The 23,908-nt window shown below is 41.7% G+C and overlaps 1 protein-coding gene across 1 annotated transcript; it reads right to left on the reverse strand.

Moving 5' to 3' along the window:
* Nucleotides 1-467: 467 nt before the first annotated feature.
* LOC142138959 (Krueppel-like factor 15) lies at nucleotides 468-19,193 on the reverse strand. The gene is made up of 3 exons (XM_075196144.1): nucleotides 19,031-19,193; nucleotides 11,191-12,192; nucleotides 468-3,764 (listed from the first exon to the last, which is right to left on the reverse strand). The coding sequence occupies exons 2-3, from the start codon at nucleotides 12,108-12,110 to the stop codon at nucleotides 3,590-3,592; spliced, it is 1,095 nt and encodes a 364-aa protein (XP_075052245.1). The 5' UTR covers nucleotides 12,111-12,192; nucleotides 19,031-19,193; the 3' UTR covers nucleotides 468-3,589.
* Between the last annotated feature and the right edge of the window lie 4,715 nt (nucleotides 19,194-23,908).

A 23,908-nucleotide genomic window follows, 5' to 3' on the forward strand; every position in this document is an offset into this window, starting at 1 on the left:
TGTGCCTCACTTTTCAGTATGTTGGCTATATATCTATTAAAAAAACTTGTGACTATGGGCTAGATTTACTAAACTGCGGGTTTAAAAAAGTGGAGATGTTGCCTATAGCAACCAATCAGATTATAGCTGTCATTTTGTAGAAGGTACTAAATAAATAACTAGAATCTGATTGGTTGCTATAGGCAACATCTCCACTTTTTCAAACCCGCAATTTAGTAAATTTACCCATAGATGTTGTCCACATATAGCAATGTAATTAAGGAATGTGGTTTTCTAGTCAAAATAAATAAAAAAAATTGAATGTTACTTATGCATACATATATAATGTAATAATAGTGTCAAATGGTGTGGTATACAACTGGCTGGGAAATCATATGGTTCTGACACTCCCATAGTGACCACTATCATTGGGAAACAGCTTCCAGAGTCTGAATAATCTTGCAGCCAAATCAAATACATTCAACTGCTTCAGTAAGTCCTTTATTTCAAGCATAAAGTGGCAAGACATTTAATAAAAAATTATTTGCATATCATTTCCAAGACTTTCTGGGTATAGATTACTCGAGTGCAGATGGCAAATGGTTTCTGTTTTCATCACATTATATGATAATTAGAAATAAAAAGTTTATAAGGCTGAAATGTTCTGTATTCCTAGACAAATGGTGACAAAATGCTTTCAATGATCACTGATAATTTTGAATTTGGCATACAGGAAAAAATGTACCGCTAAGTACTAGATAAAAATGAGTCCTTTTACTCATTGTGACACTATAATAGCTTAATTCAGGCATTACAGTTCCCAATGATAGATTCCCTTTGATGAATGCAATCATTAGTGCCAACATAATATGTTCCATATAGTTCTGTACTGAACACACACTGCACAATGGATATGGTGCAGGAATATTGGGCATCTTCATAAGAGTCTGACACTGCAACTTGGAATTGTACCTACTGTACTGCACTCGCTTTGTCTTGGTTGTTGAAATGTTGTACATAGTTGCCAATAGAGATATTCCTTGAAAAGTCTACATTTCTTAAGGTGCCATAAAACATATCCAAAATAGTATTTAACATTTTCCACAACTGTCAACAGGCAAAACGCAATTATTTCAAGAGAGCTTGTTTCTACTGGGTTTAAAGTTTTTGTTTCAGGCTGTCAAGGTACTGTGTGCAAAAGCCAGAATATTATGAAACCTTTGGAAGACTGTGGAGTTTTGTAACAGAATCAAATTCCAACCCAAATGCTGTAGAGTTATGTATAGGTCCAATCGTTGACCACTATAACTTACAACCTAATCTGCTATTAATAAGGACAGTACATAATGTAATTAGAATACAACATTGCAAGAAAACTAAACATGAAATCAAAGTGTATTATAGGAGAGATCACCTAGCAACATTCGTATAAGTAACAGTTTCCATCTGAACATATTTGACATAATAGAGTAACCAGCAAGTGATTGTATCTATGCACAAAATTAAGTCCTTTTATAAATATATTGAAAGACAAACCAGAGGTCACTCAGACTTGTATGGAGGATCAAAAAAGACGTTGGGTATGTGAACACTACGTTCATCAGACCTTAAAGTGGATACCCATTGTTCACTATGAGGAATGCTATGTCTATACTCATTGCAAGGACCCTCAATGGAACTTGTTCTATATTTGGTCGGTCCAGTGCAAAAAGACAAAGCATTCTTCAGTGAACTATTTTGTGGTCTGCTTATGCTGCTTTCACCTTCCGCAGTACAGGACAATGTAGAAATATAACTTGCTGTGAGTTCAGGCCCGTCTACTAACCATCTAGACCAAGATTACTTATACAGTCATGTGAAAAAGGAAGCACAAGATCTTTCAGATGTGCCTTTTACATATCCGGTCATAACTGAACAATCTGGGAAAACTGGCAACTGTCTTCAGTGTTCTCCATTTCTAAATATTTCTCACTGTAGCATGATGGACTTCATTTTGTGTTCGGGGCAGCATGGTTGCTTAGTGGTTAGCACTTCTGCCTCACAGCACTGGGGTAATAGAGTTCGATTCCCAACCATGGCCATCTGTGTGGAGTTTGTATGTTCTCCCCATGTTTGCGTGGATTTCCTCCCACAATCCAAAAACATGCTAGTAGGTTAATTGGCTGCTATTAAATTGACCTTAGTCTGTCTTTGTGTGTGTGTAGGTTAGGGGATTTAGACTGTAAGCTCTATTGGGCAGGGACTGATGTAAATGAGTTCTCTGTACAGCGCTGCAGAATTAGTGGCGCTATATAAATGAGTGTTCATGATGATGGAAATTTCCTTTTAACCCTTTCCAGTTGATGAGCAGCAACAGTTGTTCCTCGAGATCAATGCAGATGTCTTTCCTACTTGGCATGGTGTTAACACAAGCCTTAATGTTCAAAGACCAAACTGACAAAGGTGCTTTATATTGAGGTGGTACGACTTTGTGATGGTCAAATAATGAGGTGCAATTAATTAGCAGTACCGGGCCAAAATGACAGTCTTTATTGATATGGAAGCAGCAATGTGGTACTTACTTTTTTCATACTACTTTTGCATGTTGGGTTATACTTTGTTGCATAAATAAGTAAAGTTATAGTCTGTTTGTCACATGACATTAAGTTTATTAAATTTTAGGACTTGGCGAAGACTAGATGATTGTTGATTATGTGCGGATAGGTAAAACAGCTTTGAAAGATGGTGTAGTTTTTCACAAGACTGTAATTAAAAATTAAAGTTTGTCATGGAAATGTTTCCTTTTAGACATATCTGAATCTACTAACAGTATTGTTACATAAAAGTCTTTTAGATGTAAGCAATAGTTTTTAATGAAAGCAGTTAAGAGGCCACCTTCAACAGTTAAAGTTTAGTGTTAGTTTAATATAACAATTAAATATTTTATCTGTAACAGTTTCCAGTGTGTATGATGTAGAGAAGTGTATGTTTATGGTATGCATACAGGTTATTTTTCTTTTTTAAGTGTACACATTGTACATAGTGTTTTTCCTTCTTTTATATGCATTAATAAATGCCCATCTTACTATGGACAACCGATAAAAAAAAAATAATATACAGTATGTATACCTGTTTTCATACAACAATGGAGTCTTGGTCACACATATGTATGTGAACAAAATACAACAGTGTAATAAAAGTAACAGCATTTAAAATATGTAAAATCTGTACAAAATTACAGATGACATTGTACACGAGTGTTCTGCTTGTCAGGGAACAGAATGTAACCCAGCGGCCAAATAGTCAATCAACAAATAAGAGGTAGGGTAATATTCACAGGGATTCATTGCAGAAGTCTCTGCACATAGAAATAAAACAAGAGACTTACTACTGAAAAATACTCAAGTAAAACTTAATATCTTGGCTGGAAATTAAGATTACAGTCAGCGGTCCCAGCAACTCATTGTCATATAATACCTTACAGGCCCCACTGATCCTAACCATTAGTTTGCTACAGTAATCCTTCTTGCAGTTTATATCCAAAGCCTCAAGAAATGTTATTGTGGAAGCAGCAAGTATTTCACATTGCCAGCTGGTGTAACTGAGGTGGGGGGGTGGGGGTTTTAGGAAGTTAAGTGCTGGATCGTGGTGTCCGACATCCCCCAACCCTCTGGCCACGGTGTATCTTCATGTGTTTGGACAGATGGTCACTGCGGGCAAATTTCTTGTCGCACACAGTGCACTGGTATGGTTTCACCCCAGAATGAGATCTCTTGTGTCGAGAAAGTTCATCAGAGCGGGAAAACCTGCAGAGGACACACAAAACATAACATAAAGGTGATCAACTTTCCACCTTCTGCTAACCTACAGGTAAAAAGAGTGCCGGTCATTTCCTGTGAGGCCCAAATGTTGCACTGCTATTAAATGGCATGGTCATTTTCCTGGGAGACACTAATGTGTTGTCGATATATACTAAAGGAAAGATGTAGGGACAGTTGATCTCTTGTCATAGGTGCATTAGCACTTCACATCCAGACACTCCTTCATACACACACACACACACATTCTACTGGAGGACAGACCTTGCTGCAGGATTTACCAGGAGAAACTTATCCTCCAGGTCAGTTAACCTCGCATATTGCATTTTCCCATCATGCAACACTCTCTGTAATTGAACCTTCTTTATGCAAAACAACCTCCCTTCACCTCAGTCACAAGTGTGATTGGGGTTTGTATATAATAATTTACCATTTCCATAATAGTATTTGTGTCTTATTTTTAATGGGTTTCTCAAGCCTCTACTTACTAAGGCTGTGTGTGTTACTACCCATGGTTAGTGATTCTGTCATTTTGGTCAGTATTGTTTGTACATGAAGTGACTTTGGATAAATATATGGAGACTACTATTAACACACTAAGGGCCTGAGTCATTAAGGAGAGCAAAGCATAAAAAAGGAGTAACTTTACACCTGAACAAAACCATGTTGCATTGGAGGGGGAGGTAAATTTAAAATGTGAGGACAGATTTATAGTTGGGGTAAGGCACGTCCTAGATCAACTTTAAATTTCAGTGTAAAAATAATGCTATCAAGGATTTTTATGCTACATGAAAAAACAACCAGTATTTAACTTAGGTGCAAAATAATAAACTAATTTGCACTCCTTGCATTGTAACATGGTTTGTCCCAGAGATTATTTACTGCTTTTTTTTTTCCTTACTTCCCTTCATGACTCACAGTGTTCACGTGCATGACGGTGACCAACTGTGGAGGAGAACCTTCATTTTCAAGACTGAAACTAAAAAAAAAAGAGCTTTGCAGCACAATTGGGCTGCAGCGTTTGAACCAGGGGCGGATCCAGACTTTTGCTATACCCCGGGCGATTTTAGGGGGGCGATTTAGGCCCCGTCCTCTTTCTAATTTCTAAGGCTGCCGGCGGCTGCACAGTATGTGCAGGTCCGCTCGGCAGTGTGCCCCGCTGCTCTGATTGTGTTTAAAACACAATCAGAGCAGCCGGGCAGCACACTGTCACTGCTGAACGGACCTGCACAGTGTGCAGCCGCCGGCAGCAAGCCCCTGCTAGGGGGGGCGATCGCCCCGATCGCCCCCCCCTGGATCCGCCACTGGTTTGAATTGGCTTTCAGTTATGTGTATGGAAAATGACATTCTGAAGACCACTGAATTCAAGCCAATTATAAAGCAATTCTCTGCAAAGAAATTTTGCAAATGTTTGTGTTAAACACTTGATTAATAATAAATAAGTCATAGTATTTTTATACTGTGCCATCTCCATCTGTATGGTTTACCAACTCAGTACCATTTTTATGTTGCATTTCTTGTTTTTCAACTTCAAGGCTCATGTTATATTGTCCAAATGTTTATGTGGATTAAACTCTGCTGTACAGTATGTCTTTTAATGTTTAAACACTGATTTTGTTGGAGGTACTAATAAATATAAGCTTAATCTTATCGGTAAGTTACATTTTTATTCATATAATGCTGTTAAGATGGCCCTGGGAACAAGGTGAGTGCGAAGAGAGAGAGGGGGGGTATCTTAATATGTGTGGGAGAAGGATGGGGGGGGGGATATTAATACAGGGTGTTCGGAAAGTCACTGTGCACTTTTCATAAAGCAGTGAAAACAGTGGTGAAGTGAAGCAGTGGAGAAGTTGCCCATGGCAACCAATCAGCATTGAGGTAACATTTCTAATTTGCATATTATAAATTATACAGAGCAGCTGATTGGTTACCATGGACAACTTCTCCACTGCTTCAGTTCTCCACTGTTTTCACTGCTTTATGAAAAGACCCCATATTTTGTTTCAGATTTTGATCGCAATATGGTTTTAACAACTAAAGAACGTGCATGGCTAATCAAACACGTATTCCGAAAAGGGGATAAATACACAGATGTGGTGCGACAGCGATTTGCTGAAAAATTCCCAGACACACCTGCTCCATATCGTAATGCAGTACGTAACATTATCGATAAGTTTCACGGAACAGGATCTGTGGTTGATGCCAAACGCTGTGGAAGGCCAGCAAAGCTATCGGAGGAGAAACTGTTGGATATTTCTGACAGTATACTGCAGAGTCCATCAAAATCATTACAAAAGTTAGCTCAGCAGCATGATATTGGTCTTGGAACTGCTCATAAGGCCGTGAGAAAGAAGTTACGGTTCTTCCCATACAAAATAATGTCGGTACAAGAACTGAAAGCAACTGACCCTGAGAAAAAAAACCACTATTGCTGATGGTTTAACCAATTTATCACAGAGAATACAGATAATGTGTTGGATGTGACCTTTCTCACAGACGAAGCGTGGTTCCCACTGTCGGGTTATGGTAATTCACAAAGTTCAAGATTGTGGTCATCCAATAATCCTCCCATTTTGCACGAAACACCCAGGGCCGCCGAGAGGGGGGGGAGCGGGTACTATTTACCCGGGACCGGGTATGCCAGGGGGCCAGGGGCTGATGTGGCGACTTTTCTTTTTTAACAATTTTTTTTCTAACAACTTTTTTTTTTCTACGGTCCCGGGGTGTAGGTGTGCGGTTGCGGCTCTGCTTCAGATGGCCGCTGGGTCTGCTGATCCAATGACGTGACGCGAGAGTCCCTTGCTGTGCTCTCGCGTGACTTAGTGGTGCTGCTTGTTTTGGGTATAGCTCACAAAGATAACATAACATTTAGTACGTTTAATGTAATAGTCCAGAGCTATAATCCTCTCCTAGTGAGTTGGGCCTATTCAAACTAAGCGGTGTTGGCATTACCCCTGCCATTTCATATGAATGGGAAGATCAATAGGTAGAGACATCAACAACACAGCTGCTATCAGCAAGCTGCAGTGGATGAGAGTATCAGAGTTTTGGTGACCTGGAGCCTTCAAGGTAACCAGGCAGATTGGGGTAATGACAGACCAAAAGGTAAGCTGAGTTTATTGTTATTATCAGTGGTGGAAACATACATTATTGGCACACCACATGTAGTCACATGCAGCTGCCACCCACACCTCTCTGCTGTCCTGGGTCACATTATGTCCTCCTCACACTCCCCTTATAACATATACCAACCTCCTGCCTAAACCTTGTCACAAATCCCCAACATCTCATTGTAATATCATATATGGCAAAGAGAGGAAGAGCATGGGGCACCTATGACCAGTGGATAGAGAGAATCATGGGGGAATACTGGGTATGGAATCTTTGACAAATATCCTCCCCACCTCCCCTTATCACGTCTTCACCCCACCATTCTCTCATTGCAATGTGTGCCCCAAACTCCAGTCACCACCACCAGCGAGTTCCTGATCTCAAGGTTGGTGTGCGGGTTGCGATTTCCAGACGTCGAATTGTGGGCCCTGTTTTCTTTATGAACACAATAAACAGCGAGTGCTATTGTTTGGAGATTCTTTACCTCTTGATCGGTCAGATGGCAAGGGATGAAATCAATTACTCATGGTTTCAACAGGATGGGGCTACTGCCCACACATCTTACAGATCTATGCAGTTATTAAAGGAATTTTTTTGGAGATCACATTATTTCAAAAAGATAGGTGGCCACCGCGCTCACCAGATCTAAATCCACCAGACTTTTTTCTATGGGGAGCAGCAAAATCTGCAGTGTATCAAGATCATCAGCGCACACTGGATGACTTGAAAGCAGCAATAACAGCATTCATTCAGTCTATTTCAAGTGAGCAACTGATAGAGGTGTTTAGAAACAAAATAAAAAGGATCCAAGCCTGCTTTGATGCTAACGGTGGTCATTTTCAACATTGCTTATAATAATCATTCGTGTTTACATCATGTATTATACATTGTATATTGAAACACGTGTGTTAATAAATTTACATAAGTGAACAGTGACTTTCCGAACACCCTGTATAATGTGTGAGGAAAAGGAGAGGGGGGGGTCTTAACATAATGTGGGTGATAGGCTATTAACTTAATGATGGAGTGTGGGTGGGGGCTAATTTAAACCATGCTATTTTATTTGTGGGGTGATGGCAGATATTTAATGGTGGGACCTATTAAATTAATAGTGGGGTCTATTAATTTAAGGCAGGGTGATGTGACCTTTAATTTAATGCTGGGGTGATTTGGGGCTATTAATTGAATGTGCGGCCGAGTTTGGTGAGGAGTGCTATTTATTAAATGTAAATATAAATTTAATGCCAGGGATGATTGTGGGAAATAGTTATATTTATTAAACGTAAATGTTATTAATTTATTGTTGGGACTATTTGGAGCAAGGGAAATAAACCTATTTATTAAAAAGGAATACTATTAATTTAATGATGGGGCTAGTTCAAAGGAAATAGCATACACATTTAATAAATAATTAAGAAATTTAAAGCCAGGTCTAGTTGGAGAGAAAAAGATCTATTTATCAGATGTGCATACTATTATTTTAATGCTGGAGGGAGGCCTAATTAATAATTAGTAATTATTAAACATGGGTGGTATTGATTTAACACCACGGCTGGTTGGAGTTATCTAAATTTCATGTACCCCTTTTTTTATGAAATAGGGTCTCCAACATTCCAGGATCCAGACAAGCAGCAACTGATCTAAAGACACCAGCAGCCACGGTAGTGAAAGCGACAAGAACAGGCAGGACAGAACAGAGCCATTTTAATGCAGGGGCACACTGGGTAGTTGCCGGGGCACCCCAGAAATATAGGTGCCCCATAGGCTTGCCAGCTTTTCAGTATACTAGTCCGGGAGATTTATTTAGAACCTTCAAACCCTTTTTTATTAAAATGTTTAGGTGGACTAATCATCTCAGTATTAACAGTTATTTGTATATTCAATCTTGCTGTTGCGAATACATATCTTGACCTTGACGAAAACAAGGTACACGTACTAATTTTACATAAGCAAGACAAAAGCAACACACAATTTTTTGAAACTGTAAATACATAATAAAATGTCTTAAAAATATTGTAACAGTCCATGTCATTTGCCTCCCCTTGCTACCTACTAAACGTAAATAATGAAAGAAATGGAACGGAGTGCAACGAAGGTTGAAGACTGTCGTGTCAGGAACTTTGTTTCGGTTTTAGGTAGAGCACCAGTGCACTGCTTGCCCGTGGGCCTATAATGCTGTTAAGACGACCCTGAGAGAGAGCAAGACAGTCTGCCAACTGTCCTGAATCTTGTGGGACAGTCCCAAATTTGGGTGACTCTCTTAACCAGGATTTGGTCTGACTGCAAGTACAATTGGGAGGTATATCCTGCTTCACACTGTACGACTCGTGAAGGCAGAGCTGTGTGCAACTAACAGTAGTTCACAGTATTGTCTAAAATGATAACCATATTACATCATAAGGACCCCACTGTGTTAAGTGTCCCAGGCCCCCCAGAGCCTTAATCAAGCTCTGATCACAGGTTGCTTACCTCTGTCCCCTTCTCTTCTTTTGTGCACCTCTGGGGCTGCATTTTGGGTATAACAGCAGACAGACCAATCAAGTATCACTACAGGGTACAATTGCACATCACACCTTTCAGAATGAGGAATGTATGACCTGATTATATTATAAAGGCTTTTAAAGGCTTCTTTCTTTTTAATTTGCTTTAATTATGGAATTTGAAGTTTAAACAGTAAACAAACAAACAAAAAGGCATGGCAGTACAAAAGTCACATAGGTATGATATAAAAGGCATTTTTAAGATGGAACGGCTGAACTGGACGGGCACAGAAGGTGGTGTACCATGGTGGCCCAAAAAAACTGAAAAAAGGGAGCTGGTGTAAGGTTTATGCCATGCAGCTAGTACAGTGCGTCACTGTCATGGGGCAAAGGTGTGGTGTGGGGGTATACCAGGAAGGAAGCCACTTTGCTGTCCTGGAGACTAGTTATCTACTCCATTCAGGACACAAACCATATATGGTTGACTACTTTCTGGCACAAGGGGGGAAAACGGGTTGTCTTTTTTCAGTTATGAGCTATCTGGAACTTTGCCGTGCAGGATGAGCTTATCGGTGGCTTTGTCAATATGGGGGATGGGGGTGCACAAGCGGAGATTGGGAGGAGTCAGAGTAAGGGTGAGGCCGGTGTTTACGATAAGAGAACAGATGTCAGCCCAAGAGGAGGACAGTGCCAGGCACGTCCACCATATGTGCATGAAATCCCCCCCCCCCCCTTCCCCACTGGCCACACTGCTGCCAGCACCTATCAGAGGTGTTGGGTGAACATAGTGTGGAGGTGGGTGAGGACCAGGTACCGTCTGGTGAGAAATTTATAGGCATTTTCTTTGATGGCTACACTGATGGAAGATTTGGAAATCCAGGTAAAAGGCTCCTATTTCTAATAAGCAAGTCATGCAGTCTCTGGCCTATGTGATTATGATTTGAATGCATTAAGATGAAGTAATCAAATAATGCTTCTAAAATGCGATGCTGCTGCTTTATTCAAGACGTCTCTTCTTCTTGCGAGAGCCACAACACAATACCTGGATAGCATTTGTGCCCCCAGGAGCTACACCATCTACTTGGTCTTACTCCTTTTTTCTTTTTTTTACTCCTTTTTTACCCCATTGCACAAAGCTACTGTGATATTATGGTAGGGCTCCAAGCAATGGAGGGATAGAGTGTATGTATAATATATATATAACTATATATTATATTTTTTTATTACACACATGCACATGAGCACACACAAATACATACACATCCAGCTTTTAAAACTAAGTCAAAACATGTTGATAGGGCCACATGCTAAATTTTTTCCATTGCCTAAACTAAGTAAAGCTGCCACAAACATTGCAATAAGGTAGTTCAGACAATCACTTGAACATACATGGGGTCCAAAGTGCATCTTTACCTTTGGTTCCATGCTGTACGTTATTTGTCATGATTCCCTCAATGTACAGCAATGCATAATAAGTTGGTGCTTAACAAATAAAGGATAGCAACAATTATAGAAATTGTCTCGGCTGTTTAGGCAACAGGTCAAGCATTGCTTTGGGCTACCATCTGCTTTTAGGTCAGCCGATTACATCACAAGTGAACCAATTTCACACTACTGGATCAAATCGTGATATGGCACTCTGGGGCCGCTCAAAGTATACCAGGATCAATAATTCGGTCATGAATTACTAAACTAGTCAAATGGATATGAATGCGTGTGGCAAGCTTTACTTTGTGACTATTCCATACAGTGAATTAGGAAAATAAATTATTGCATATTGATGATCCTCTCTTTGTATTTGAAGCCAAGAAGTGTTCCCTTACCTCCATCCACACTCCGGCCATGTGCAGACATAAGGCTTCTCTCCTGTATGCCGTCGGAAGTGGGCTTTAAGGTGTGAGCTTTTGGTGTACATTTTGTTACAGCCAGGGTGACTACACTTATGCACCCTGATCACAGCTGGTGCTCCCTTCTGCATCCTTGGCTGCCCTTCACTCACAAATACTCCTCCCAATGTCAAGGGTCGGACAGCCACTGGCAGGGGGGCAATTCTAACATACTTTGGGTCCCCAGGAGAGGCAGGACCTGGAACTGGGGCCAGTGCCAGACTTTGACCCTGTACACTGATTACTAACTGTGTGAGGCGTACACCACCTGTAGAGCTCTGTGGCAAAGCAGCAGCACCAGGAACAGACACAGGTTGGATCTGAAGGATAACCGGAATACTGCCTGTTGTGGTAGGTGAACTGGCGGAAGTATCTGGTGTTAATTGAGTAGACACAGTCTCACTTGGCTCAGTTGGGTCTGTGGCTGAAGTCTGCTCACTTGCAATGCAGCCCTGAAGCCATGTGCCAGGGATGGGCTGCTTCTCAACCAGCTCTTCTCTGATAAGATCCATATTGTCCTTTAAAAACTCCTCAATTTCCTCTAGTGTGGGAGAGAAGTCCCCAGAAATTTGAGCACAAAAGTCTGGGAGCTTTAAATGTGCCATTGGAGTGGCTTCCTTTGGGTCTTCCACTGCTCTCACCAGTTGCGATAAAACAATTCCTTCCACTTCTTTAAAATCACCTTCATCTTCACCCTCTTCCAATATGGAGACAGATGTTTTATTAAGTTGTTCTGCCAGAGATGGAGAACAAGGGCTGGCATCATTTTCAAGAAGTGTGTTCTGTCCACAAGGTGAGGCAGCACTGGAGAGAAGATCGGAGGCAGATAGTGGTTCGCTGCAGTTTAATGAAACCATTTTTGATCTCCTGTACCCCTTGCCAAGATAGGGGTACCAGGAAAATGGTTAAGTGGTCTTTAAATGAGATCAGTTCACAGATCTGTAGAGAAACAATAACTAATTAGACTGCAAAAAGAAAATAGTGTGATATTACATTAAAGAAATAACATTATGTTTCATCAGACTGAAGTTTAGTTAAAGAGATGTAATTAAGATTTTCATTAACACTGGTCCCTGTAAACAATACATTTGTTAAAAACTAAATTTGCTGTGAGTGCTCATTAGATTACACTTTTATCTCATTCATTTCAGGAGTGCGCAGCTCTGATGCAACACTGATGAATGTCCACTTGTGAGCTGTCTGAGCTGATTCAGTGTTTGAAGAGTTACATTCAGTGTCGGACTGGGGCATGAAGGGCCCACCGGGGAACTGCAATGCTAGGGGCCCACCAGAGGGGGTGTGGCCAGTCATCATAGAGGCGAGACTAGACGCTAGAGGGGGAGTGGTCAGCCCACGAAGGACAGCTAGCACCATAGTGTAGTATATAAAGAATGCAGTGTGTGTATAAAGAGTACACAGTCTGACCTGCCCCTTAGATTGGGCAGAACAGTCACCATAAATCGGGATTGTCCCACTAGACCAGGCTTGGCTAACCTGTGGCACTCCAGGTGTTGTGAAACTACAAGCCCCAGCATGCTTTGCCAATATATAGCAGCTTATTGCTGGAAGGGTGTGCTGAGACTTGTAGTTTCACAACACCTGGAGTGCCACAGGTTAGCCAAGCCTGCACTAGACTCAGAATTTTTGACAGACTGTCCTACCTGTTGTTGTCACTTTTACCACCTGCAGCTGCTGGTTTCTTTAGTTGCTGCTTGTCTGGATCTTGGAATGTTGAGGGCCCTATTTGGAAAAAATAATGGGTACATTTAGAAGATTCCAACCAGCCCTGGCATTAAATCAATAGGACCAACAATTAATACTTAGGCCTTCCTCCAGCCCCAACATTAAAGTTATAGTATTCCCATTTAATAAACCTATTTCCCTCCCCCCAGACAGCCCCTGCAATAAATCGCATTTATGTATAATACGTATAATAAATATACCTATTTCCCGCAACCGTCACTGCCATTAAATAATTCATATTCACATTTAATTAAAAGCCCCCAAACCACCCCATCTTAAATTAAATTGCCCCACCTTCACCCTACAAAGAAAATAGCACCCATTATTTAGCTACCACCTACCACACACACTTTACATTGCCACAAGCATGCTGTGCCATCACACACACATTACTGTGCCCCTTAATCACCATGCTGGGCCTCCTTATGATCAGACTGCGCCCTCCATGCTGTTTTTGCCCCCCCTTCATCACCCTGTGTCATGCTGCTTTTGTTTCCCCCTTCTCCTGGCCCCCCTTAACTCTGCCATCATGCTCCCCCTTCACTCTGCCTTCATGCTCCCCCTCCACTCTGCCTTCATGCTCCCCCTCCACTCTGCCTTCATGCTCCCCCTCCACTCTGCCTTCATGCTCCCCCTCCACTCTGCCATCATGCTCCCCCTCCACTCTGCCATCATGCTCCCCCTCCACTCTGCCATCATGCTCCCCCTTCATGCTCCCCCTTCACGCTCCCCCTCCACTCTGCCATCATGCTCCCCCTTCACTCTGCCTTCATGCTCTCCCATCATGCTCCCCCTTCATGCTCTGCCATCATGCTCCCCCTCCACTCTGCCATCATGCTCCCCCTTCACTCTGCCATCATGCTCTCCCATCATGCTCCCCCTTCATGCTCTGCCATCATGCTCCCCCTCCACTCTGCCTTCATGCTCTGCCTTCATGCTCCCCCTCCACTCTGCCATCATACTCTGCCTTCATGCTCCCCCTTCATGCTCCCCCTTCATGCTCCCCCTCCACTCTGTCTTCATGCTCTGCCTTCATGCTCCCCCTCCACTCTGCCATCATACTCTGCCTTCATGCTCCCCCTTCATGCTCCCCCTTCATGCTCCCCCTTCATGCTCCCCCTTCATGCTACCCCTCCACTCTGTCTTCATGCTCTGCCTTCATGCTCCCCCTTCATTCTGCCTTCATACTCTGCCATCATGCTCCCCCTCCACTCTGCCTTCATGCTCCCCCTTCATGCTCTGCCATCATGCTCCCCCTTCATGCTCCCCCTTCATGCTCTGCCTTCACGCTCTGCCTTCACGCTCTGCCTTCATGCTCTCTTCTTTCTTCCATTCCCTCACTTACCTTTTCTATCTGATTCTTTATTCTCTTCTGTCTTCTGTCTTCTGTCTTCTGTCTGCGGCGCTCCTCACTGAATGTCGGGCGTGATGACGTCATCACGCCCGGCATTCAGTGCGCACGGAGCCAGCGCCGCAGACACGCAAGGTTTTTTTTGTTTTTTTTGTCTTCAGTTACTCGCTCCCCCACCAACGAAGAGGGGAGCGATCAGGGTCGGGGCCTACCGGGGGATAGACCGGTCCCCCGGCGGGCCAGTCCGACCCTGGTTACATTAGCCGACATCCTGGAACTTCAGGAAGTGGCTCCATAGACATATGCTCAACAAAGAAACAGTCAGTTTAAACCATCTGATAAAAAGATATTGTGTATTACAGCTGGCAAAATCATAGATTGCCTTATAAAATAGAAATGGGTTGTTATTATAAACATTTGAATGCTAACTCCTCTGACACTTTGCTACTTGATATCGGCTAACATGTCACATGAGCACCATATCAATCAGTAACAAAACTATTCCTCCACACTTGAGGGCCCACTCAAGAAGTAGTAATCATGATGCAACTTTCTTCAATATACTCTTTTGAGAGTCCAATGTAAAGATCTATAGTCCAGGGTTTCCCAAACCCAGTCCTCAGGGTTCCCTAACAGTGCAGGTTTTCCGGATCACATGTGACATAATTAGGACCACCTGTAGATCTGTTACAATGTGTCAGTCAGTAATGAATACACCTGTGTTCCAGCAAGGAGATATGGAAAACCTGCACTGTTAGGGAGCCCTGAGGACTGGGTTTGGGAAACCCTGATATACAATGATGACACAAACAGCACTTTTTAGTCACTTCTGATTGGCTATCTGGTTATTGACAGCCAACAGTGGATCATTTATTAGCATTGTGGCTATTTAAGTCAGTGTACTCTGAATTCTTATTTGTCATCTCCATTTGAAGTACAATACAAAAGAAGATTCCAATTGCATTTATAAAGCGGTAAATGACAGATGTGCAGGTGTTTGTACTTAATTACATCTTATATGAAAAATCTGACATTTATTAATAACAATGAACACAGCATTGTTTTTTGTGTATATACTTCATTACATTATATTGTGTATGAATAGGGTAATGTGACTATTGCAGTTATAACGGACAATTGCATCTGTATGCTATAGTTGGGCATAAGTATATGCACTGTACGCCCAACATCGAAATTCTGCTGTAATTTGAGTTAGTTTGATCTTGAGGTACGCGAGAGAAACACACATGTAAAACTGCAATATAATTGAATTTTATTGTATGTTTGGGTTGCATAATGCAACAAATATAAGAGCCAAATTGTATAAAGTAATTTATTGTTTTCAATATTCTCTTAAATCCTGTAAATGCTATTAAGACATGACATGTTTTGGGGTATCTGAAGTCACCCAACAACCTGGGGAATGACCCCTGTGAATAAAAAAATAATAGAACTGCAAGGCAGGAACTGCACTTTATATCCTGTATATGAAGAGTAAGACTTTGAGAAGGAAAAAAGCACAGGCCTAGCCATTGCTACTTTCACTACACACAAACAAAATACACAAACATAATTAAGGTTATACAAATAGGTGAACTCAACAGGGGTCAAAGGCAAACCACCTCATTAATAAAGTGAATGGAAGGGTTACAAAAACTAGGTTGGCTAAGGCTGGGTACACACTACAGGGTTTTCAGGCAATTATTGGGCCAATGACACGACAAACGACTGTTCGGCCTGATATTGTACTAGTTTGTACACTGCACCGATGAGCGATTATCATCCCAAAGCATCATATCATTTCATTTTTAAACTGAACTAAAAATCTCGATGGAACGATGTTGTTCCAATTATGCAGTGTGTATGCACTTATGACCGGCAGTGTTCATAGATCTCTATGGAGTGTTCAGAGTCAAGATTTTCAGCCAATGATTATGACAGGTAAAGAGCACAGATCTGAAGGTAAATCTTGAAAGATTTGTATAGTGTGTACGCATGAATCAATGCACTGATTGTGACTTTTTATTTTTTGTTGTTGGTAAAATCGATAAAGATGTCGTATCGGGAGAAATTTTCTGCAATGTGTACCCAGCCTTATTACTTGGTTGCCTTGGAACTAACTATGCTTTATTTCAGTTGCAAATGGAAGAAAGGATTCGCCATCAGCATAGGAAGGTGTATTTTACCATAAGCGTGGTTAAGCTATGAAATTTGTAACCACATGAGGTGGTGGCAAAGTCTGCAACAAAAATGAAAAAATACAAAAATAAAAAATTAGATTGGAGTTTTTATTAGTGTCTGTAGCCATAATTGAATGAGAACATTATAGGAATGCTAGATTCTGGGAGTTTGCCCAAGTGCCAATTTGGGGGCTAAGAGTGATGTATTTCATCCTTCAACCCAAGAGGCTGGGTTGACAACTGTCACACTGGGATTTTGCTTGTCTTCCAGTGGATCAATACAAATAGTATTTTTTGAGAGATTGAAGGACCTGTGTCTATTTCTCTCATTATATATATATATATATATATATATATATATATATATATATATATATATATATATATATATATATATATATATGTAGCTTTGAATTTCCCGTTTCCCTACAAATATCCTAAATTTAATAAACAGTAAAAAAAAATTGCAAGACCTACATTTGATTTCACAACCCCCACTCAGCAGCTATATATTAGAAAGTGTCGACATAAAAAAGTAGCAACCTGTAGAATTTATATATTTGTCAGGTCAAACCCCCATAGTTACAAAAGCTTTGATGTAGAAATCTCTCAATCACAGCACTCATTCAAAGGATGGATTGTAATGCATTCAAGTTGTTAACACAATACATTTGAATTATATTGGGGACAGGAGTGTAATCTGCATTATCTTGACAGGTAGTGATTTACTGCTGTTTATCAGTATGTGTATTCTTCAGTGTCTAAATATATGTACTGATACATTGTATGTTATATGATTAACCTCAAAAGCTGCTAATTTTGGCAGGTTGCTTTCCTCTAACACTGCCTTGTGACTAGATCCAGACTTACCCTCATTCATACCAGCGGTACAGCTGCTTACTGTACTTAACCCTCTCCAACAGTGTTGGAAATACTACAGGAGACTTCGTTCTATTAATGGGACACAGGATAAGTGACACTGGATTCTTTTAGGAAAGACATGACTCAGCAAATGTAGAATATGGACATAAAGTGTTCAAACAGAATGAAAAGTACATAGTAAATCTGATGTTTCTTTTGTAACAGTACACTCAATTAAATTACATAGCTAAAATGCTTCCGAGATCAATTTATTTACACTTGAAAAATAATCTACTGCTGAGCTTCATGTTAAAGCACAGAGTAAATGATGAGAGCTGAGAAGAATCAAAACCAAATTAAATTGTGATACAAAGAATAATAATAATAATAAATATAATAATAATAATAATAATAAATATAAATATATATATATATATATATATATATATATATGTGCCGCACGGTGGCTAAGTGGCTAGCACTTCTGCCTTACAGCACTGGGGTCATGAGTTCAATTCCCAACCATGGCCTTATCTGTGAGGAGTTTGTATGTTCTCCCCGCATTTGCGAGGGTTTCCTCCGGGTGCTCCGGTTTCCTCCCACACTCCAAAAACATACTTATAGGTTAATTGGCTGCTAACAAAAATTGACCTATGTCTGTCTGTCTGTTTGTTTGTGTGTGTGTGTGTGTGTGTGTGTGTGTGTGTGTGTGTGTGTGTGTGTGTTAGGGAATGGGGCAGGGACTATTGTGAGTGAGTTCTCTGTACAGCGCTGTGGAATTAGTGGCGCTATATAAATAAATGGTAATAATAACAATAAATATATATATATATATATATATATATATATATATATATATATATATATATATATATGAAAAAGAAATAAAGAGGCATTATCAAAAATATATTTTAAAGATAATTTTATGCAGTTTATTAACTTATATTGTTACCATGAAACAATTCATATAATCCCTATTAAATTTAATGTCCTAATCCAGGCATATTTAATGCTCATTCTTTGAACGTTCAAAACAGCTGCTTACACCAAGACGTCCGTCCACTGGAAAATAACATTAAAGCCCAAGAACCCTTGGTTATTTTGGTTTGCCTATCTAGCATAGAGTTCCATTGAGAGCTGAAGCCGTTCGTCACCCCACAGATGTGCCTACCGACATTCACAGAAAGCTTTCAGTTCAGTGTGAGCTCTCCTGACACACCCACCTCTGCTCTGTGTGACAGTGCAGACAGCACAAGTGTAAGGTCAGCTCAAGACAGGACTTGTAGTGCTGGAAAGCAATTCAGGCCTAGAACATCAGCTCAGTCCCCAGTAATGAACCGATTAACAAGTATACTTTTCCAAAACTGGATTTACGATAATAACCCTATTTTTCTGCAGGGAGTGCATATTAACACCTAATGGGTTATGCGTATACTTACACAAAGTACAAGGCACGTTCAAACGTATACCACTCACATATGAGATCACATACATTAGTATGTATGCTCATACACACAGAGCAATTACAGGGTGGGTGTGATCGCCTTACATATACGCTCAATGTAATGTCAAAACATCAACTTTAGTCCCTCAAGTAAACTTTGTACAGAACAAACACTACAACAAACTTATGCATACACACCTGAATATGCAGTCTAGTTCGAAGCGTGCTTATTTCTAGCTTCTCATGTGTCGGACAGTACAATCCCCCCGTGTTACCCAAGGGCCCGCATGGCGCTGCCGCAGCTCCTGTCTTCCATGCTGGCAGTCAGCACTCACATGACTAGGGGAGGCTCGATCACCAGACGCGTCTTCTCATAGGTCACCAACAGGGGGGCTCGGCTACAGGTCTGCAGTCTGATTGGACCAAATATTAAAAGGGCTCGACTTCGGTCTGCATTGTGTCGTCAAAGAACAAAAAGTGTCGGATCGATAGCTTTATGTCAAGGGTGTATTGTATGTTGCGCTTCATCAAAGATATATAGCGTTCTCTTATGACTGTGATAGCTCCAGATCTGCTTCCACTATATCATGCTAGCGCAGAGCCAATGAATAAAGTTCTACGCAGCGTAAGAATAGGGCAGGGCTTGAAAAGCATAGTTACAGTGTATGGGTTTTAATAGGGGGTGTGCCTAAATTGGCTTGTAGCCAGCTTTTTCCAGAATAGTTTAAAACCCTGCACTTCTTAGGCCTACAACGTGGTCTTTGTGTATCTTCCTAAAGCCACGTGGCTAAGTTCATTTGTTCAGCAATGACAGGTTTTAATGATTGTAGAAAGAAGTCAAAATTAGGCATTGGCAACAGCAATATAAATAGGATTTATGTATTTGAATTCTCGTATTGCGTGACGTTTGGTCTGAATACAGAAAAGTGAAGTACTCATGTACTGTACGAGGATTTAAACTTATGTTCTCTCCTGGAGGTTTCCGTAGCAAGTGACATTGTTTAGGTAGTAGGGATTATCAATACAAGTGATGACAGCACTCGGTGGGGTATGACTTGTAGCAAAAAACATTTCACAACTGTCACATCTCTGATGCTATGGGGTCTATGCATCAATCATTTTTGACACTTAAAAGATGCAAAAACAGTAGTTAGTTGCCATGTATTAACTGCCTATCAGAGGAGATTGAAATCCCCGTTTAGGCAAATACTGTTCAGCATCGCAGTCCCCATAGATTACTATGGGGACTACGATGTTCTACATTGCATCAAGCTGTGATAAACTGTATATTGTGCAGACAGATGACATCATCTCAGGATGGTGCTATCTGTCATTTCCTATAGGATTCTGTTGAAGTCTGTTCCGCTTTGCAGAATCCGGTACAGTGGTGCACAGCGCTAAACTGCTGGTAAATAGGAAAAAAAGATTGCATCATAGGGGTCACTTCGCTGGGGCTACTAGAGTAGCCCTGGCATGGTGCATATTAGCGGTACCTAAATATGCACTGCTGCGGTTTGCAGTGATGCATATTTTGCGGTACCGCATCTTATTGATGCATAGACCGACCCCTAAATAAGTACAGGGACATGCTATAATAGCAAATTGAAATTTTAAGTGTTTTTAAAACAAATCTTATATTTATGAATTTTATTTATTGCTAAGATACTTAGGGGCACATTTATCAAAACTCGCAGAATATGTAAAATAGTTTTCAATCCTTATCGCATTGATAAGGATTGAACTATTTCTCATATTTATTAAAAAAGCAACACACGAACAGAAGTTCCGAAAAACTGCTGTTCCAGTGAAGTGGAAATCATACTTACCATGGTCTCTTCGGTTCTGAAGCAGTATGCGATGAACGGGGCTCCTCTTCTGACTCCAGTGCTCATGCGCCGAGTGAAACCCCTTGGGCATGCGCACAGACATCTCTGCTCTCGCTCTGCAACTATAGCGGTGAGTGACAGGGAGGGATCATGTGATCCCTCCACACATGCGCTGTCCAGCTCTGCTCTTCGGAGCAGAGCTGACAGCACTGAAAATTTTCATTAATGATAATGTACGCCAGCTTCAGCTGACGTACATTATCATGTTTGAAAAGTTAATTACATTCATTGTTAAATAGCGTTACTGAGCACTCCCCATACATTGTTATGGGGAGTGCTCAGTAAACCGATAGGAGATGCAAAGCAGCAGATATCTATGACATCTGCTGCGATGCTGCTATCATAAATAGGAAATTAGTGTTTAAACTGTTTTTTTCGGGGATTTTACAGGGGGGAAACCTTTCATAAATAGGCCCCTTAGTCATATTTTGTGTGGAATAACATAGAATGACGGCCGATTAATATGAAATGATGGCTGTTTTATTGACAAACTCAATGTAGAAATGTCAGTAAAAAGTTGCATTCTTTCATAAAAACACCCTTATTTGCCCCAGATCCTCAATCCCTGATCACCTAAATCCTTTGTATATGCACTCCCCCCCACCTGTACCCAGGGCCGGACTGGGACTAAAAATCAGCCCTGGCATTTGAAGCATACAGGCCCACCTCTGTTGGTGCCGCTGCGCAGCGGAGGGGGCGCCATGAGCATGGCCACATTATGTTGGAGGCGTGGTCAACATGGGGCATGATACATACATTATAATAAAACATTACATTTATCACGCCCTCCCCATCCACATCACGCCACCCCCACCCTGGAAACACATTGCAACACCCTAGTCCACTGTACTTATCTATGCTTCTGACATCTATCAGGGTGGGAACTTCCAGTAGAGTGAGCAGGTATGCTCTGAGTCTCACAAGATTAATAAATCTCACGAGACTTAGAGCTCCTCGGCTTGCTCTGCAGGCTCTGTCCTGTTTGGGGACTGGGAGCAACTATCAGATTCCTCCTGCTAACCAAAGTTGGTTTAAGGCTCGGGGAGGGGGGGGGGGGGGGTTTCCTTAGGCACTTAAGACAGGGGGGCTCCTATATGTAATATGGTTACTGTCACTCATCAGACCGCTGGTTCCTCTGGTTCAAGATCTAGGTCTCTCTCTGCTCTGCCGGCGCCTGTCTTGCGCCGCGGTCGTCCGCCATTTTGACCAGGGGTCTGCGCATGTGCAGACCTATAGGACTGATAAAACCTTGTTCCTCTCCTCATTGGATGATTAATTACTTCTCACTATTTAAGACACCTGCTGCCCTACTACCTTTGCCTGTTCTTGGTCCTCATTCCTCTGAGGTAACCAAGGAGTTCATTGCTCCTGTTCGGGGTTCCTACCTGCCTTGGAAGCTCTCCTGCACTGTGGTTATACCTGTCAGCCGCAGATCGTTCCACGCTACCTTGTATCTTACCTGCAATCTGGACAAGTCTCTACTCAACGTTAGTGGTAATACCTGTCAGCCACAGATCTTTCCACGCTACTTTGTATCTTACCTGCAATCTGGACAAGTCTCTACTCCACGTCAGTGGTAATACCTGTCAGCCGCAGATCGTTCCACGCTACATTGTATCTTACCTGCAATCTGGACAAGTCTCTACTCCACGTCAGTGGTAATGTCTGTCAGCCGCGGATCGTTCCTTGTATCTTACCTGTATTCTGGACTAAGTTTCTACTTCGCATCAGTGTTAATAACTGCCAGCCGCAAACTACTCTGTTACTTTGTATTACATTGGCAGTTTGAATAAGGCTTCCTCCACGTTAGTGACGTATCTATCAGCTACAGTTCATCCGCATACTAGCTACTCCTGAACTACCTATTCCCTGCTACTACGGGTCATTACTCTTGCTGTGTCAGTACAGCTCCTACTACCCAGAGACTATCTACTCTCCTGGCGTTCCTCCTGCTACCCAGCTCAAGGAGGTCCTTGCTTCCATCGTGTATAGCTGTATCTGGCAATTTACCATACTCCCCAGAGGGCCGCGACCTGCACAGTGGAAGCCGCTAAAACCCATACTTCCTTGCGGGAGTTCTTGGAGAAGACCAGCCGCTGTGTTAGACTCCGCGCATCTGGTGAGTAAAGCTCTATTCTGGTAAATTATGGGTCGAGACTCCTAGTGACCGTGACAGTAAGAACGGGCATTGACGGACCCAGGTTTGGAACCTACAGCTAAGGATTTACTGCAACACCTGGTGTCTCGGGTGGAATAACAAGATGTTCTTCAGCGACTACTACTCCAATGTTTTCAGTCCCTAGTCTCTCGGGTAGGGTCCTTGAAAACCGCATCTCCTGTTTTGAATCCTCTGTTGACTTCTCATCCCCCTCAGCCACCCCAGGTGTCTACAGCCTCTGCTCTACACCTGCCTACTCCTTCTAAATTTGATGGAGATCCAAAAACTTGTAGGGGCTTTCTCAATCAGTGCTCCATTCACTTCGAACTCCAACCTCAAAATTTCCCTACTCATCGCTCTAAAGTGGCCTATATGATTTCTTTATTTTCTGGACAGGCCCTGGCATGGGCCTCCCCTCTTTGGGAAAGATATGTCCCTCTTCTAAAGGATAGTGCTTTCATTGCCACATTTCGAAGAATCTTTGATGAGCCTGGCCGTGTCATTTCTGCCGCATCTAGTATTCTCCGGTTGCACCAGGGGTCCCGTTCTGTAGCACAGTATGTAATTCAATTCCGCACATTTGCTTCTGAACTCCAATGGAATAATGAGGCTTTAATAGCTGCCTTCTGGCAGGGCCTTTCCGATAAGATTGAAGATGTGCTGACCTCGCAAGAGTTAGCCTCTTCCTTGGATGCTTTAATATCTTTGTGCAACCGAGTGGACATGAGATTTCAATAGAGAAACTCTGAGAAGGAGTCCCCGTCTAAGACACCTGTCTGCTTGGCATCCCGATTTCATCAGTCCTCTCCACCGGTAGAACCCATGGAGTTGGGACGTTCCAGATTAACCCCTGGAAGAGAGGGAACGACGGTTGAAGAATAAACTTTGTATTTATTGTGCTGATCTAAATCATATTCTGATCTCATGCCCCCAAAAATCGGGAAACGCAAGGCCCTAACCTGTTTGGGAGAGGTAAGGTTGGGGTCCCTGGAATCCTCTCCATTTCATATGGATTCTGAAACTTGCTCTTTT

The sequence above is a fragment of the Mixophyes fleayi genome, chromosome 2 (assembly GCF_038048845.1).
Source record: "Mixophyes fleayi isolate aMixFle1 chromosome 2, aMixFle1.hap1, whole genome shotgun sequence".
NCBI classification, from domain to species: Eukaryota; Metazoa; Chordata; class Amphibia; order Anura; family Limnodynastidae; genus Mixophyes; species Mixophyes fleayi.